At 35.8% G+C, this 18,182-nt stretch overlaps 1 protein-coding gene across 34 annotated transcripts in view; it reads right to left on the reverse strand.

Annotated features, from left to right (window-relative positions):
• PARD3 (par-3 family cell polarity regulator) overlaps positions 1–18,182 on the reverse strand; it is a 707,905-nt gene that overhangs the window by 214,457 nt on the left and 475,266 nt on the right. For 12 of the 34 annotated variants that reach the window (XM_034930282.3, XM_034930280.3, XM_034930278.3 and 9 more), the window contains 3 exons: positions 13,848–13,999; positions 12,771–12,815; positions 7,669–7,896 (listed from right to left, as the gene is read on the reverse strand). In XM_034930282.3, the coding sequence (XP_034786173.1) occupies positions 7,669–7,896; positions 12,771–12,815; positions 13,848–13,999 (425 nt within the window). The remainder of the gene's footprint in view (positions 1–7,668; positions 7,897–12,770; positions 12,816–13,847; positions 14,000–18,182) is intronic. The other 22 variants (XM_034930281.3, XM_055092624.2, XM_055092623.2 and 19 more) reach the window with 4 other exon arrangements.

Here is an 18,182-nt window from a genome sequence, read left to right on the forward strand (position 1 = left end):
TTTTCTGAACCTTTGCAAATTCGCTTTTAGTGTCCAATTGATTTTAACATTCAAATGACGGCCCACAGTGGATGCTGTTTTCTGTCCATGGGGACAATTTAAAATGAAGTTGAAGGCTTTTTAAAAACCAATTCTGACCGAAAGGGCTGGCTACACAATCGAAATGACAGCATTCCTAACCCTACAGTTGGAATTGCCACTGAGAATTTTATTTTAATCAAAGAGTGAGCTTAACGTACACAACGTCTGTTTGAACAACATACAAACTACTATTTATGGTCAAAGAAAGAGATTTCAGGCCACTGCTCAGACTCTTTTAAGTGAAACACAAAAATTAACAGCATAAAAATGTTTAGAGATTATAAAATAGTGAATGGCTAGCAATGCTTTACTTTGCTTTTGTGTGTGTGAGGAATCAGAATGCCTGCTTCCCAAAAGCGAATGTTCTTAACTACCACGAAACATAATCTATATTGAGTGATCTGCAAAAATTTCCTGATGTTAAAAAAATAATTTATACTAAAAAGTCTCGGATGCACTGTGTAGAATCAGCTGGAGCTTAAGAAAAACTAGATTGTTGGGGGAAAAGTTTCTTGGAGAAGGAAGATGACAGTATAATATACACACATTAGAGGGTTGGGGAAGAAAGAAGATACAACTCACAAAGTGTGCACTGCATGGCACAGGCAAGGGTAAGCACGGACACTTGAGGGGCTGTGAGAGTCAGAAGGTGACTGCAGAGCTCACTGGGCACATCTAGAGACAGGAGGCCCAGTTGGGAGACACTAACAATACCTTCTGATATTAAATAACGAGGGTCCGGCCTGGACTGCAAGTAAGGGGTGAGATTAGATTACATGTGGAAAGATTAAGAAAGCTTGGTAATGGAGTGGTGACACAGTGAGATGATGATTCCAAGTTTCTGAGCCTGGAAATGCTAATGAGAGAAATCACATCACCATCATCCATCTTTGTGTGAGAGACGCTAAGCCCGTAAACAGTTTCTTCCTTTGCTCTGGTACTGCCAAGCATCATCACTCACCTGGATTATTGTACTACTATCACAGAAATGAGCTCCTTGCCCTGACGTTACTACTTATCATCCCATCTCGATAAGCCACCCTCTACCCCAGAGTCCCATCATATTATTTTATTTGAAATACAAGTAATTTAAAATAGTCTGTGGTTTGCTGTCTACATCTTTTTTTTGAGATGGAGTTTTGCTTTGTCGCCCAAGCTGGAGTGTAGTGGCGTGATCTTGGCTCACTGCAACCTCCACCTCCCGGGTTCAAGCAATTCTCATGCCTCAGCCTCCGAAGTAGCTGAGATTACAGGCATGCAGCACCACGCCTGGCTAATCTTTGTATTTTTAGTAGAGATGGGGTCTCGCCATGTTGGCCAGGCTGGTCTCGAACTCCTGATCTCAAGTGATCCACCTGCCTCAGCCACCCAAAGTGCTGGGATGACAGGCACCTACATCTTAAACCTCACTCCTCACTATGCTCTCACCTGCCCCATACACACCAACCTAACAGAACTACTGCAGCCCAGAGATGGCTCCCCATTCCCTATGTTCCATATTTCTCTGTGCATCCAGTTGAAGACTCTCAAGCAGTAACACTCAACTCAGCCAATAGCTCTCTTCTGGAAATCTCCTCCTCTACTTTCCTCTCCTCCCTAATTCCACATCAGCTGGGCACCCCTACACCACCACCCCCTCCCCAGTGTCACACTAACTTACACACTACAATGGAACTGAACCACACTCCTTATCAAGTGCTCATTTATCCACTGGGTTGAATCATCCCCCAACCCCGAGCCCTTAGGAACTAACAGCCTAAATATCAGACTTTAGGTACACACTCTGCAGTAGTTTTAGCACAATGGGCTTTCTGTTTGGAAGTGTGTTTCATATTCTAGAAAAACCACAGGACTGAGAATTAGAAGATACGCATTCTAAGATTCAGTTCCTAAGTGTAATCTTAGTCAAATATATAAATACTATTTCCTCTTAAAAAATGGGGCCTGGCGCGGTGGCTCACTCCTGTAATCCCAGCACTTTGGGAGGCCAAGGTGGGCAGATCACGAGGTCAGGAGTTCAAGACCAGCCTGGCCAACATGGTGAAACCCCGTCTCTACTAAAAATACAAAAATCACTTGGGCATGGTGGCACATTCCTGTAATTCCAGTTACTTGGGAGGCTGAGGTAGGAGAATTGCGTGAACCAGGACCTGGGAGTTGGAGGTTGCAATGAGCCAAGATTGTGCCACTGCACTCCAGCCTGGGCTACAGAATGACACTCTTTCTAAAAAAAAAAAAAAAAAAAAAAGTTAGAAATGAGGATTCTATCATTCAAAACACTTCAGATGTGAATATTCATTGCACTTTCTGCTAAGTTACATTTTACCTAGAAAAAGAAATGTAGGGAATACCTTTGGTTATTTCACAACCATACACCCATACTATGATCAGAAACCTCCTAAAAATTAATCGAAGCTCCCTTTCTTAAACTGCAGGTTAAGTATATGTATCATTTTATTTGCATAAAATGATGTGATAGGTTATTCTTCTTCTTAGCATTTCAGAACAAGTATTTTTATAGATCAACATCCAATTATCCACTAAAATGGATTAACCAAATAGGAAACAGTTTACAAAGTACTCTGACTTTGAAATCTGATCCCAAATTCTTCCACAATAGATTTACTGTAATCCACTGTGTTTTGCTTATGATAAAATTACACTTAGTTTGCATTATTTTTGCTGAAATAGGTGGTGATGAAAGGTGGCTAGAAGTGGGTAGAATACTGAGAGTAGAAAATCTGAGATATCAAAGGCAATATGTTATTTCATAGCTAATAAAACAATAACAAAATTCCCCTAGAAGCTCTCATATTAGTTGATTTAATAATGTAAATTCAGTTTCTTCAAATTTCATACTGAAAACCTAAATTATGTGTATTCTGGAGCAGTGCTTTTCTCCTATCTCTTAATAAGAGCTCTATAGGAAAGTATGCAAGCTACCTACTTCATGTTTGAAGACAATGCCTTCATGTTTGCAAGGCACAAAGTTTGTCACATTTAAAATTCTGAACTTGATATATCTTAAAATCAATAGGTATAATTAATAGGAGATATTTAGTTTTGCTGTTTCACTTCCTCAACCTTAAGAAAAAGCTGTTACAAAACTGAGTGCAGGGCTTACAATTTCTGGCAACTTTTAATTATGAAAAAGTAGAATTAATGTATTTTTTAAAAGAAAACAAAGCAATCTTACTGCATGCATTTTCTTGGTAGCAATAGAAACTGATTTATCATGGGGAGGAGAAGTCGCTTGCTGAGAGCCAGGCTGGGCATGTAATTTGCATAGAAGAGGGAGCAGATTGTCAATGCCCTGACCTGTCAAACACAGGTAGGGCCTCGGAGATAATGGGTCCCAGAATACAAAGCTCCATCTTGATCCAGACAGACGCACACAACATGGAGAGGCCAGATGGATTAAATGAGAGACAAAAATGCTGGCTTCTGCCATCTCCACAGGAAGAACGTAAGTGCTGCAGAAGATGACAGATACCAGATACCACATGGATCCCACCCCAGTCTCTTGGCCCCATTGCTGTGCCCATGCCATGATTTCCACACTGCTGAGAAGAGGCCAGCCTGTTCAGTGCCATGAATATAGTCACTGGGGAGGGGCTCGACCCAACTGACAAGAGCAATCAACCATGCCTACGCCTACGTGTCTTACTTGTAAAGAGGAAAAGTGCCACATGATGACAGAAACCAGAGCCTGCAGCACGGTGCAAGGAGCTCTCTGTTCCTGCTGACCTCCATAACTAGCTTTTCCACAATGGCTCAGTCTCTAGCCACGCGTTTCCAGGGTGCACTGCATCCTCAGGAAATGTCCCATGTGACAAAAAGACCGTCTGCCTAGACGAGGGTCCTCTTTTCAGATCCAGGTTCAAGGGGGATGTGGCTTTTTAATTTCTACGGGCAGCTGTAACTGAGTTGGACCATCGGGACAAGAAAGAACCCACTTCCCCTGAGGCCCACTTAGCACAGACAATGGAAGATGCAGCCAGGGGACACATAGCTAAGGGACAAGCCCAGAAAGGCAAAAATGCAGGAGCATAGCCACAGAGACAGCAAGTCCAGAGACTCCACTGTGCAGGTCCACAAGCCAGACGCTGAAAATGGTGTGGTTAGGAAGCCGAAGGAGGGCTAACTGAGCCAGCCTTCTTTCCAAAGCTGGAGGCAGAAAGCGCCTTCGCGTCTTCAGTTTTATGTAAGCTGATAGCCACCTGCAGTAACACCACATTTGATAGACAATTTTTTTTTTAACAAAAACAAAGAGTTTGCTGAAGTATTGAAGATCTAGTGCATACAAGGTCCAGTGTGGGATACCTCACTCACCCACTCATCGATTTGGCAGACATTCATTTAATTCTATGATTTGCCAAGCTCGGTGTTTGGTAATGCAAGATGAAAATAGATGGGGTGTTTTCCACATGGGCCTCGCAGAAGGTGAGGTGTTGGCGTGCCAGATGTAGGGCAGTGAGGGGGTACATAGAATCATGGAATGTTAAACTAGGAGGGACTTCGGAAACCATCTAAACCATCTAAGCCAGAACTTTTACAACTTTTTCCTAAATACTCAAAAACACCCTTTTTAAAAACTAAAATTTACAAAGGATCCCCATGTACAGAAGTGAGTAAAACAACTGTCAAGGTGGTGGTGGGGGGAAGGTGACGCTCGTGGCCTTTCCCACTCTCCAAACCCACTGAGGTACTGCTCCTGACCAGAGATCACAACACACCAGTTGAAAGTCAATTATCTAGTCCAAATCTTCAGTTTTACAAATGAAGAAATTAAAGCTCAAGCAGTTGAAGTTTTGACTAAAATCCCAAATTACTCAGAAGAATGTAGAGGAGGATGCAAGTCACCTGAATTCCACTTCTGTGTTCATTCCACCCTATAAACACGATTTCAACAACCAAAATTGGAAAAGTTTGGAATTTACAATAGTTGCCATTCATTTGCCATATGCAAAGTTCAGAAAACTGGTATGCAAAAAATAATAAAAACAGGACTTTTGAAAAATACAACATTTGGTGGTTGTAGGTGCAGCGTGTTTTAGGGCACCTGCCACACGTGTATTTCCCAGGTCTTGTCCAGAACTTTATCTTTGGTTTGCAAATTGTAATTTGCCTATCCATGTGTTTCATTTCACTTTTTTTCTCTGAAGGACAGATACATGAATGAACTTTAATATACTGTTATTTCTCATTTTGTTATTTAAAAAATAAGTTTATATAGGGACAAAATCAGATGCCCATGTTGGTGGGACACTCTGGAGGCTGTCCCTACAGAATTAAAAATATACCTTATATTCATATGTATTCTATCTCCTGTTACATTTGAAATGAGTGACATATTGTAAGAGCAAACTGCATTTTTTAAGGAAAATTAAATAACATTTTAACCAGAACAAGAAAAAAGTTCAAAAGCATCATCAATTATAGATACTTAAAAAATATATATCAAGGGGCCAAAGCATAGTAATTTTTGATTAAATAGACACCCAAGACAGAGAGAAGCAAGCTCTATAATTGTCAAGTAATATTGATTAGGATGGCAAGGAACCATTATTACAAAGAGAAAAAACTCAATAGGGTCGAAAGCTTATATGACTCAGGATCTTGGAGACCAGGTTTGGCAGCAAAAATAGTAAATATGCTCTTCATCCTGCAAGAATGGGCTGCATATATTCACAGCCGGGAGGAAGAGGTGGGCCTGGAGAGGACACCAGGAGGCTGCAACTGGGTCTGGAGAGGCTGACCTAAGGAAGTTCTGGGCCTGGAGAGGCCGCCAAAAGGGAAAAACTGGGCCTGGAAAGGCCCAGTTGTGAGGAATCTGATCATAGTGAAAAAACTGCCTGGATTTAGATGGAGAATCAGGTGGAGGTGGAGAGAAGTGTAGCAATTCTCTAAGTTATGCTTCGCATATTACATTATGACAGAAATATTCATCTTCCCAAACGCATTATATGTATAAGCATTATATGTATAAGCAATGTATATTCATGTATATATACATATACATTATATGTATATAATGTAAGACATTATATACATATAATGTATATAATATAAGAATCTGCCTGTAAGACAGATTCTCATATCTGCTTCTGCATTCAATCTAATGCAGTATCACAGGACATGTGGCCTCCAGAAAACCCCCGTGTATACTTAAAAGAGAATGTGAGTAAAGGGCAAATAATATTGTCTTATTATGAAATAAGAGAGTATTAGACCTCAGAGATCTCAGAGATTCCCCTGAAGAGTCTTAGAAAACTCCCAGGGCTCCCTGGAGCTCACTTTAAGAAATAGAGTCTAATTTTAATTATTATTCTTTCAGCCATTATAAACTTACAGGCCATTATAAACTTCAGCCATTATAACTTACATATACATTATATGTATATGTATATATTCTCAAAATGTGATCTTTATTACTTAAAACTCTTCTTCCCACAAAAGTCTTCCTTAGGTATATGTGATAGAAGTGGTCCACTCAAATGTTGAATTGCAAGTAATTTACAATCTACACAAATTATCTCTGGTCTCTGCCTTAGCTTTATTCTGTGGTCCCTCCAACTACTCTTACAATAGTTTGATGGGTGAGTCACATTTGAGGTTAAAACACTAAAAGGTAAATTAGTAGTTATGAGCAATATAAGATAATCAACAATTTTCACTATTAGGACTCCTAAGCCCTTTTGCTTCTTAGTAAATATATCAGTAGAGTTTTTCCATTACTTTTTAATAGAATGGTTACTTTAATATAAGAAATGTTTAACTCTCTGGAAGGATATATTTGTACCTATCTATAAATTATTTTTTATTCAATAAACCATGGAAAACATTCATATTAACCTTTGACTTTTAATAATCTTGGCTTTAAATATTTTGCAATTTTAAAATATACACACACAAATATAGCTTGCTAGTTTAGTTATAGGAAAGAATGAGTAATTCCTGAAAGCAAAAAAAAAGAAAAAAATATGTTTTTAAGATCACAGATTATTACAGATACTCAATGGAGACATCCTATTTGAGACACTACAAAGTAGTGGTTTTCAAACATTTTGATCTCAGGATGACTTTACACCACTGAAAATTATTAAGCACTCCAAATAACTTTTCTATATGTGGATTATATCTAGCAACATGTACTGAATTAAAACTGGGAAAGTTTTAAAATATTACTTTTTAAAAACAAGCAACTTCGTGTTAAGAGAAATTACATTTTTACCAAAAAATATATATATTCCAAAAGAAGTGAGAACAACGGCACTGTTAAATATTTTTTCAGAATTTTTAGTTTAATATTGGCCTGTAAGACAGATTCTCATATCTGCTTCTGCATTCAATCTAATGCAGTATCACAGGACATGTGGCCTCCAGAAAACCCCAGTGTATACTTATAAGAGAATGTGAGTAAAGGGCAAATAATATCGTCTTATTATGAAATAAGAGATTATTAGACCTCAGAGATCTCAGAGATTCCCCTGAAGAGTCTTAGAAAACTCCCAGGGCTCCCTGGAGCTCACTTTAAGAAATAGAGTCTGATTTTAATTATTATTCTTTCAGCCATTATAAACTTACAGGTCTCCATGCCTTCATCATCATCATCTACCGCGGGTTTATCATAAGATTTGTCGATGGCAGCTCTGAAGCTCTCATTGCATCCCCTGCCTCTGATTATCCGCGGCCGTGGACGATGGAAAGGAATATCCCCATTCAAAGTCACCTCGGCAACTGCGGTCTGCAGACTCTCTAATGAGCTTGACTTCTTCAGACCCAGGGAAGGACCCACATCTCTGCTGGGAGAACCTGGAAGGTTTACAAGAAAAAAAATGTTAGTGTGAATTAGTGAAAATTATGTACCTGAATATGCACTGTCGAAAACTTCAGGTACATAACAATTATTTGCTCAATGATGAGTTCTGGAATGCAGATGGAAAAGACAAAGAATAAATGAAGTAATAGTTGCTAATTTTTATTTTTCCCAAACTTATATTAGACTTGGTCTATTTTCTCTCTTTGCATTAGGAAAAACTCTAAGTCATTACTTTTTAAAAAAAATTTCAACAGATGAAATTGTTGTCAAATCGTTTTGCTCCAGTAATAGAAATAATCTAAAAGAACCAGAATAACCTGGAAGCTCATTTGAAAAGCAAGGGAAGATGAGGAGAAGGCTAAGGTAAACAACCAAGAATAAGCTTTGCACTTAATTAAAACCTTTATTTTTTTGGCAATTTAAAATTATTTAGAACAGAAGCTAGACATGCACATCAATGTGCATTGTCAAGTCTCTTCCTTGCTAAACTGCAGACCCACAACACTGCATAAGGAGTAAGACCACAGGGGCCAACATGTCACCAAAACAGTTAGGGCAACCTGGCAGCAGGGAGAAACCCAACCCTGGGAAATATGGATATTCTATAGGAAGAGTAACACAAGCTTTGAACGGAAACAGATTACATAAGGGCTGTCTCTCAGAGGGAAATAAAAAAGGAGAGACTGGATATGAGTACTTCTATCTCTAGGCCTGGGAACAATATGTTTGAAAAACAGGTGATGGACAGAAGAAAGACGACTTAGCAATTAACCAGAACATTTCATGAGGATGACAGGGACAAATTACGGGAATCAAAAATTTGGCTCTATTTCCTGAGGATCTAGGGCAGAAGGACCCAAGATAATACCAATAGTACCAAGTTGTGGAAGGCAATCAAAACTGATTTCTTTAACCGGGTAAGACAGCCTCATCCATCACTGCCTGACCTGACACTCAAAGGTAGACTAATTTAGCTTCCGGATGACTGAAATACCAGCTCTGCACCACCACCTGGGCAATCCAGGTTATAGAACTGGTTCTTCATATATACTGTTAAAAAGACAGGTGAAAAAAATAGAGGGTAGGAGAAACAAAATAGTTTATCTCTGCATGGGGTCATCAGCCCATATGTTGATCATGTTATTACCCAGAAGACAAATAGTTGTGACATAGGCTTTTCACAGCTCAGAAAATAAAATAGAATTAAAATCACACTGAAAGACTCAAAACAAAATTTAATTTTTTAAGATTCACTGATGTTAAATGAAGCTATTTTGGGTAAGAATAGATATGTTTAAAATGTGGTACAAACAGGAAGGCAAACACATGATTCTAATGAAGAAATAATATTCCACAAATTGTTGTGCTGGAAAGAAAAAGATGTCATATTTAGCTTTCTCAATGCAGGTTTGTCTATATTTCTTTATTTTATGACAAAAGTTCATGAGATTTATTTCTTTGAATGAGATCCATCTTACTTTTTCTCTGGGCAGCACTACAATTTTTGACAACTGCATTTTCTAAATTACTCATAAAAGTCATGTCATAGGAAGGAAAATGAATTTTGTTCCAAAAACCTACATAATAAGAAATCAAGGAATGAAAAAGAATGGGAAAAGATCATTCCTGGGCAGGGATATTTACCTTTATAGTTCCTAGAATTAGCACTGGAAAGACCCTTTTATGCATAAATGCCTATCAACTTTCATAATTTACCAGCTATATTTGGCTTCCATAAACATGTATTGGGCAAATATTTGGTGCTTTCTTGAGTTTATTAAGGATATGTGTATGTGTGTATGTATTTGTATGTGAGTATATATCATGAATAAAGATTTCATGCTTCCAGAAAAAATTCTCATAAAAACACCATTTATATATATATTAAGCTTTTCTTTGTGTAAAGTTAGCTGAGATTTTACTTAGTGTACTGACAGCAATAAAAACTTAAATAATGAATTTCAGAAATGGCATGAGTATTCATTAAAATTGAGTGTCCCTAAGCATAAACACAGGCAAACTTGGAAAGAAAAACAATGGTCAAAGTATAATTCGATAAACGATAATTTTGTAAGTGCAATTCAGAGCTTACCTACCTATTTGTTTCCCTAAATTCATAACACTCTGAAATAACCTTTTGGCAAACTGTTGACCATTGTAGATGGTGGGCCCTGGGTTTGTGGAAGGTCAATGAACTACTCTCTGTATATTTATGTATAGATGAAAACTTTTATAATAAAAAATTATACAAAATGTCAATTATCTACAACTTCTGAATCTGTAACACAGATCAGCAAACTGTGAGTCAAATGTGGAAAATTTTACTGGAACACAGCCATGCCCATGTATTCACATATTGTCTATGGCTACTTTCATTCAACAATGGTAGAATGTAAAAGTTGCAACAGAGATCTAAAATATTTACCATCTGTTCCTTTACAGAAAAAGCTTGCTAACATTCGATTTATAATATGAGTAACATACACTTTAGTACTATATTTGACCAAGAAACTATAACAAAGGTTTTGAATGATATGTTAGGATTTCTCAGTGAAGTTATTAAAATCCCTAACACATTGATTCAGTCAAATGTCTTTAGAAAAAAATTAAAAGGATTCCCTAACAATACAAACTTAGCATTTTACTAGTAATGAAAATTGAAAAAGTCTTTTTGTACATAAAATATATGGAAAAGATTGTTTTTATTTACACCATAAAAGTCAGTATCTTTTGTCTTAATTTTAAAACAATATTTTAAGCTCTTACTTTACACATATCTTTTAGGTCATTAGCATACTTTGCTAATCTCTATACTTCAAGAATGAAACCATTAGAAATCCAATTCTCTTCTTATACCTGTTCTCCCTTGTTATAATTTGAGGAGAAATATTTATCCCCAAAATATGATACAAGATTCCTAAATATGGGAAAAAAAAAAGAGGGAAATCATAATCATACTATTTTCCTAGATCTGTTTCCTATTCCTACTTAGTAATATCCCTCTTGCCAAAAAAAAAAAAAAAAAAAAAAAAAAAAGAAAGGAAAGGATGTCTTTTGCAAGGGGCAGAAGGAAATGTAATTCAATTTTCATTATGAAAGGCTTATGGCTAGGCTAGACAGATGTTCAATGCTAAAATGCCACTATGATTCTCCCAAAAACATTTGGACTAATCTATAAAATCATAATCTTTCTTGAAAACTCAAGTCAAGTGAAGTGACGAAAGAAAAATAAGTGAAAATCTTTTCACTGTCTAATATTAGGGGACAGGGAAATAATAAAATATCTACTTTAGGTATTTTATTCATTTAGATGTAAAATCAACAGACCAAGTATTTTGACATCTTTGTAATAATTTTTTGCCCCAAGATTTTCTAACTTAATTTGGTAGAATAGACTGCACAAAGTGAAAAAAAAAAAAAAAGTTCTTTTTCTCTAGAATCTAGCACAGTTTGATTTTTGATTAGACTATAAAATCTGCCTTGAAACTTATGTAATGACTTTCCATGAAAGTTATCTAATGCACTGAGTTATAACTTGGATATCATTATGTTGTAGATCACAATAAACTGTCCTTTTCCTTATAGTAGCTGTGAGTTGGTTAAATTAAGTATTTTTCTTATTTTACCTAACTGACATTGTATATGAAGTCAGGTCCTTTACCTGAGCAGCTCAATTTGGTTTTTATGACTGTTCACTTGGATCGGGGTTATTGCTTATACTGCTAACTCTAAAAACTAACTACTATTTTACATATGTGAACTATCACATAACATTTCTCTTTAGCTCTGCTTCAATAAACTTTAGGTTTCATAAGAACAACAAACAACTCAGTAAGGGATAAGGCTACGGTTAATTGCCGTGCAATACAGTTAATCTTATGATTTATTAGATGTCTTTTTTACAATCTATCTTATACTCCAAAGAATATAACTCCAACCATGTTTACAATAATTTTTACATATATATATGTGGGATACACATTTTTTAAGCGGCTAAAACTAATTTACCACTGCAAGTTAAAAAGGCAAATTGAAGCTAATTAGTGCTAAGTAGTGTAACTACATCATACTGGATACAGATTAAAACACTATTCCAAACTTATAATAAGTCATAAATGGTCAATTATACAAAGCACGTTAACTACACTTAAAAGACTTTCCTGTGATTACTGTCATACAATAACATAAAAAGTAAATCGATGACTATAATGCAATCCCAGTTCAATATAATCCATTGTTTCTATGGGATGATTTGGCAGTATTTTAGAAGTAACGAATTTAGAACAAGCTCACAAAGTTAAGATATGAAGCCATATGCATTATATAGTCTAATCCAACGTCAGGTTAATTATAAGCTAATTCCAGCATCAAAAAAAGAATATGCCTTTCTGAATGACTAATGATAGCAATACCGGACATTGTCCTACAATGAAAAATATTTATATTGGCACTATTATCTTTCAAATCAAAATCACCACTCTGAGAATCACTTTTTGGATGTTAACCTAGACATCACATAGCTGACTTAAAAACCTAGGAGTCTACCATAACAGATCACATTTGCAGGATTTTGATTTTTTAAAAATTGGGATAAAACATCCTTACATGAATATAATTAAGAAAATCTAGGTTGTTTCTAGCCTTTTTGAAGCAGTAAATCATATTACTATTTAGTAAGTACACCACTGATAAATTTCTACTAACAGAAAATATTTCTTTTCTTATGTAATTCAATTTCTCACAATGAAAACATCTGCGTAAGACTGGAATATGTATGTTTACATGGCATATGATTGGCAGCTCTATAACTGTGATAAGCTATGTGGGCCATCGTTTCTATGGCAACAGTCTAACTGTCCATTCTTACCTGCTTTCGGGTCATCCACTGTACTGAGTTTAGTCTCGTCAGCTACTGTTAAAAGGTAAATGTATAATGGTTAGCCCAGTTAGTTCCCATAGCCCATCATGCTTCCACCATTCCCAGATCTTTTTAGTTAGGTGACGATCCTCAGCTAATATTTCATGCAAATACTATGAAACATCAAGCAAACATTCATAATCAAAAAAGGAGGAAAAAAAAGCAGTGTCTCCATGCAATATGCCAGTCATTTCATTTCACAGACATGTGTGTTATATGTTAGCATATCATAATTAGCCAAGGCAATGCATCACCAAATTTTTCTTTATGCGTATCATAAATTAATGCTTTTAGTCTTGGAATACAAACAGCCACCAGAGAACAGCATAAGTTACAGTTGATTAACAAAGGTTTTAAATCATTCAGTGTATAAATATAATTAATTATTTTACTTTTTTTTTTGGTGGATTTGGATTTAAAGAGACACTACCTGATTGGTGTTTGAACAACTATGATTATTTTCCTCCTCTCATTTGCTCTTAAATACTTTCTATAATAAATACTCTCAAATTATTACTTTGATTAAATGCCTTAATTATCAAAATATGAAACCTTCCAATAAATAAACCTTAAAGAACAGCAATGAAAGGAAGACATCATGAAGTAACCAAATTCTAGACATGGATTGAGATAATGGTTTCTCTCCAAAATTTTCTCTTCTAGTTCAAAAATCCCACAACCAACCAAATACAATTTCAATGAAATTGGTTTTAAATAGCCAAAGTGTTAAAACATTTCATTTTGTAAAATAAAGATACATGGACATAGCATGATATGCACATGTGTTTGTTTCCATTCTCTTAAGAAAACATATATATTAACATATTGCATATTATGTAAACATGCCACTTATGAGTAATATCGTTATCTCAAACTGGGAGAAAAACTAATTTTTGCCAAATTGCCACATTTCACATTTATTTTCTCTATTGCTCAAAGTAAACAGACATCTGCTTGGGACCATCAATTTTATCCTGAAAGCATTTAAAACTTATTTAGATAAAGATTCATGGAGATTGTACTCACTACCTAAATCCATGCTTTTTGATTTTCGTGTTTTAACGAAATCCAATTGACTGGCATCTGAAAATTGCTTTGTGCGTTTTTCTGACATACTCTGACGTCCAAATCCTTCTCGTTGAAAAGCAAGAACTGGATCAACATCTGGACTCAAAGAGCTGGAGTGAAGAAAAAATAAACATAAAAATATTTACTAAAAATAGCGCACATCCATTTTAGGGAGGTTCATACATACCTGCAAGTGTAAATATACATATGTATATTCCTCAAGAAAAATTGAACTAAATAATACAAATACAGTCCATTAAAAAAAAACTGTGGCTGTATAGAAAGTGATAGAAAAATACAAAATTAACTTAACATTTAGAGTAACTCTTTCTCCATGTGAATTTTCTCCTTCTCTACTTTCCTCTCTGTTTCTTAACTCTATTTGACAATACAGAATTATTTCAAGATGATCATAAAAAATGAGCCTGATATTAGAACAACTGAATTTTTCAGGAAACCTGTCATATATTATATACAAACACTAGCAGCGAACAAGTGACCATATAAATTGAAATTAAATAGAAGTTTCAAAAAGAGTATATTCTAGCCTTCTTATGTATCTTTTATGTTGTGTTTTAAGGAAAGAAAAAAATGTCATTATGGCATGCCATTTCATAAGGCTGCAGTTTCTCTGAAATATTAAAACAAAGAAATCAATTCAACAAACATTTATTAGAACCTATTCTGATTAAGGCATTGTGCCAGGTACGTAGGTCCAAATAACAGATAAGAAAGATTCCCTGTACTCTATGAGCTCATAAGAAAAATACTAAACCAGAAGTCTGAAACAGATGCTGAGGATGCATAGATGAGTGAATAAACAGTATATGAGAATCAGGAAGAACATGACTAAGTTTAGATGACATTTGATTTGGGTGACACCAACACAGTGGCTCAAGTGGGGATGATAAGGAAGCATATGGCAAATCCCTGGTAACAGGATGCCTTCTGAAGTGTTCCTCCAATGCAAGTGGTTGAAGATGTCCCAGAATCACTCCTGTTTGTAAAAATCTGTGAATACATTCTAAAGTGCTATAAGGTGTTCTAGCCACAGTTCATAATATGAAAAGGGTTTTCTCTGTGCTGGGCACATTGGGTAAGTAAGTATACTAGCTCTACTATATCAGGTCCGGCCACCTTGCCTATCTGGCCAGGTGAGAGAACATCCCTCTACAGCTAACTGAGCACACTAAAAATGCCCAGGGCTCCTTCCACTGTCAGCTGAATTTATGACAGTCTTCCTCATGTTTCTGATGGAAGCAAGCTTTTCCAACCCTTTATGGCCTTATAAGAACTATCATCCATACTAGTAAAAAAACAGTCAACCTTTGGATGTACATCAGAAATTTAGTTGCAATTTACTGTGCATGAAATGAGAGTTGGCTCTTAAAGAGCTATGGTAAAAGTTTGAAAAGTAAGATAGCAGGCAAAAGCCCTGCCACTGGGTAGGGTGACTTGAAATGTTTTGAGCTCATTACGTATTAAATATGCTCAATAAAGAGAATAGTTGTCTCATTCACTTAAAAAGCTAACGAGAGAATTCAGCAACCTAAGGTGAAAGCCCCATGTAAATTGCTAACTACTAAACAAGCCAGTCATCACCCAATGAAGACTATCTCAAATTATCAAACACAAATTATGATGACAGACATCTACCCTCAGATACCCCTTCACATACTACTATGCTTAGGTGTAAATGGCTTATATGATGAGAGCACATACACCCAAGTGAAAAAACACACTTCTAAAAGTAAAAAATCAAAACCCATATGATAAGTAATATGACACAATCTTGCAACAGCAAACTCTAAATAATATATTTCCAATAATTCTTTTATATATTGTCAGTGGATCTCTTCAGTCACTCTGCACATGCTAACCAATTCTTTTTACCTCTTCTAGAATAATTTAAAACTTCAACTCCCTACTTGGGAGGCTGAGGCAGGAGAACGGTGTGAACCTGGGAGGCGGAGCTTGCAGTGAGCCAAGATCGCGCCACTGCACTCCAGCCTGGGCAACAGAGCGAGACTCCGTCTCAAAACAAAAACAAAAACAAAACAAAAAAAACCTCAACTCCAATACTGCACCAAACTCATAAACAGAATGCATTTGAAACACAGTGTTAGTAGAAATAAATTGTTGGTAAAAGATTTTTCAAAGAAATACAAATTGTCACTGCCAATCTCGCCTGAAAACCACATATTGGTGCACCTTTAATTTTATATCCTCTAAAATTATGTTACCATTAAGATTAGAATTTGCTGTTATTTCCTTTCCCCCAGAAACACATTATTAATGTTCTCTCAATTAATGGATTGAAAATAGTATATTCTATAAGTAAACAAGTAAGTTTAGCCATTTGACATAGCCTTCGACAACTGTGCAGTGAACTACATATAAAATTTAAAATGTCAAATGAGTTTGTGCATTAGTAAGAGTCTTAAATAACTAAATATTCTTAAACTATGACAAAATTAATTCTTCCCTATCAATATTCCCATTAAACTTATTTCAGACACAATAAACAGTACACTGGAATATTTAACAAGTTAGATTGCAGGAATGACAGCTGATTCTTTAAAGAATGTAACCATATCCTGACCCCTAATGTTATTAAAATTCCAGTTATTAATCCTGTCTTATTGGCCTTTTGTTTTCATAGCATTTTCATCAAAGATTAGGGAAGATATTGTCAGGCTGGAAAAGCTTGCATTTTCTGCTGTGATTCAGAACAGCTGGCATTCTTGTTTGGATAACCCTTCATTCATATTATTTTCTTTGCCCCACATTCCCCACAGCAAAATTATACAAGTCCTCACCATTTTGCAAATCCCCCTTAGGGAAATTAATGCCACAATCTATCCCTTCTTGTTATTTATCTATTTTTACTAATATACTGCTTTATAAGGCCCCAAAGACTATGACCACCTCCACAATTTCTCATCATGGTAGAGATTTAAAGGCTTTTGTCCCTAAGATGAACACTGCGTCTATCTAATCCTTGCTTTCTGTGTTGTTGCTACTTTCATTTTCAGAAAGAGATATGAGACACAGCAGTCAATGTAACACCATCTGCAGATTTCAAATGGGTTTTTACTTTATATTGTAGTCTTCCCTTCTATGTTTAATCAAAAACCTCATTCAAAGATGGGCCATTATCATGCAGGTTTGAGGGTAGTTCTATTTTTAAATCCTGTGCTTTCAAAAAGAGAATTTAAAAAGAAAGAAATGAAAAGCTAGAGATGAACTTTTCAAGGTCCCAAATAAGAGGTGTGATTTATTCCAAGAGAACATCTTCATAATTAACAGATAAATGAACTGTATTTTGTGTGTTCATGTGGAGAGTCAGGGAAGAGGACTGGGGGAGTGGTTCACTTTGTTAAGATCATCACTAAAAATGGTAACGCAAATAAATGCCAGTCCCCCAGACACCTCCTATCTAATATTTAATGTTGACACAAGCCAGAAAAACAGTAGGAAGCAGGAATGGCTAAGTGGTGAAGGAACAACACCATAACATTTAAATATGATTTTGCTGATATATTCATAAAAGACCCCAGAGAAAGGGCAATGAGAAAATTCTGGTACAATACTTCACATGGTTTGTGTTAATTATCACTACAACCTTGCGAGGTCGCCCCAAGAGGAGCTTTGCTTTTGCTTATTGATGTATATAATTACTAGGCATAAACATTAAGGCACACATCCACCTTCATGAGCCACACATTGGCTCAGTAGTATCAAATGCTTTCTTCTATTTTGAAAGACACAGAAAGGAAATAGCAGGGAGTGCCCCAGAAGTCACTATGTTAAAAGCAATTACAAAGCATTTTAAACAGTATGGTTATAGCACTCTGAAAAAAAAAAAAAAAAACACTTTAAAAAAAGCCTCCTCCCACTCTTAGAACACATCAACTCTTAGTTTTGCAAAATTATCTAATTGTTGCCATCAATTTAGGGAGTTGCCAAGAATTTATTTATGTAATTGAAAAACAATGCATCAAATTAAAACAGATGTGAAATAAATCATAAAGTGAAAGTGAAAAACAAATGAGCACGGTTTTTTGATTGGTAGTAGTTTTGTCATTGTTTTGGTTATATTACTAACTATAGCTCTTGAAGGCTAAAACAATTAAATTTACAGAGTTCGGGTATAATCTTTTATTATAAGAGTGATAAGTATATAAAAACCATGAAGACAGAGCTATTAAAAAAATGATTAACTGTATTTAGCAGTAAGCCACTTAAACATAAAATGGGACTGTAATTAATTCATGTTTTCCAACCCTTGAC

Source organism: Pan paniscus, chromosome 8 (assembly GCF_029289425.2).
Source record: "Pan paniscus chromosome 8, NHGRI_mPanPan1-v2.0_pri, whole genome shotgun sequence".
Lineage (NCBI taxonomy): Eukaryota > Metazoa > Chordata > Mammalia > Primates > Hominidae > Pan > Pan paniscus.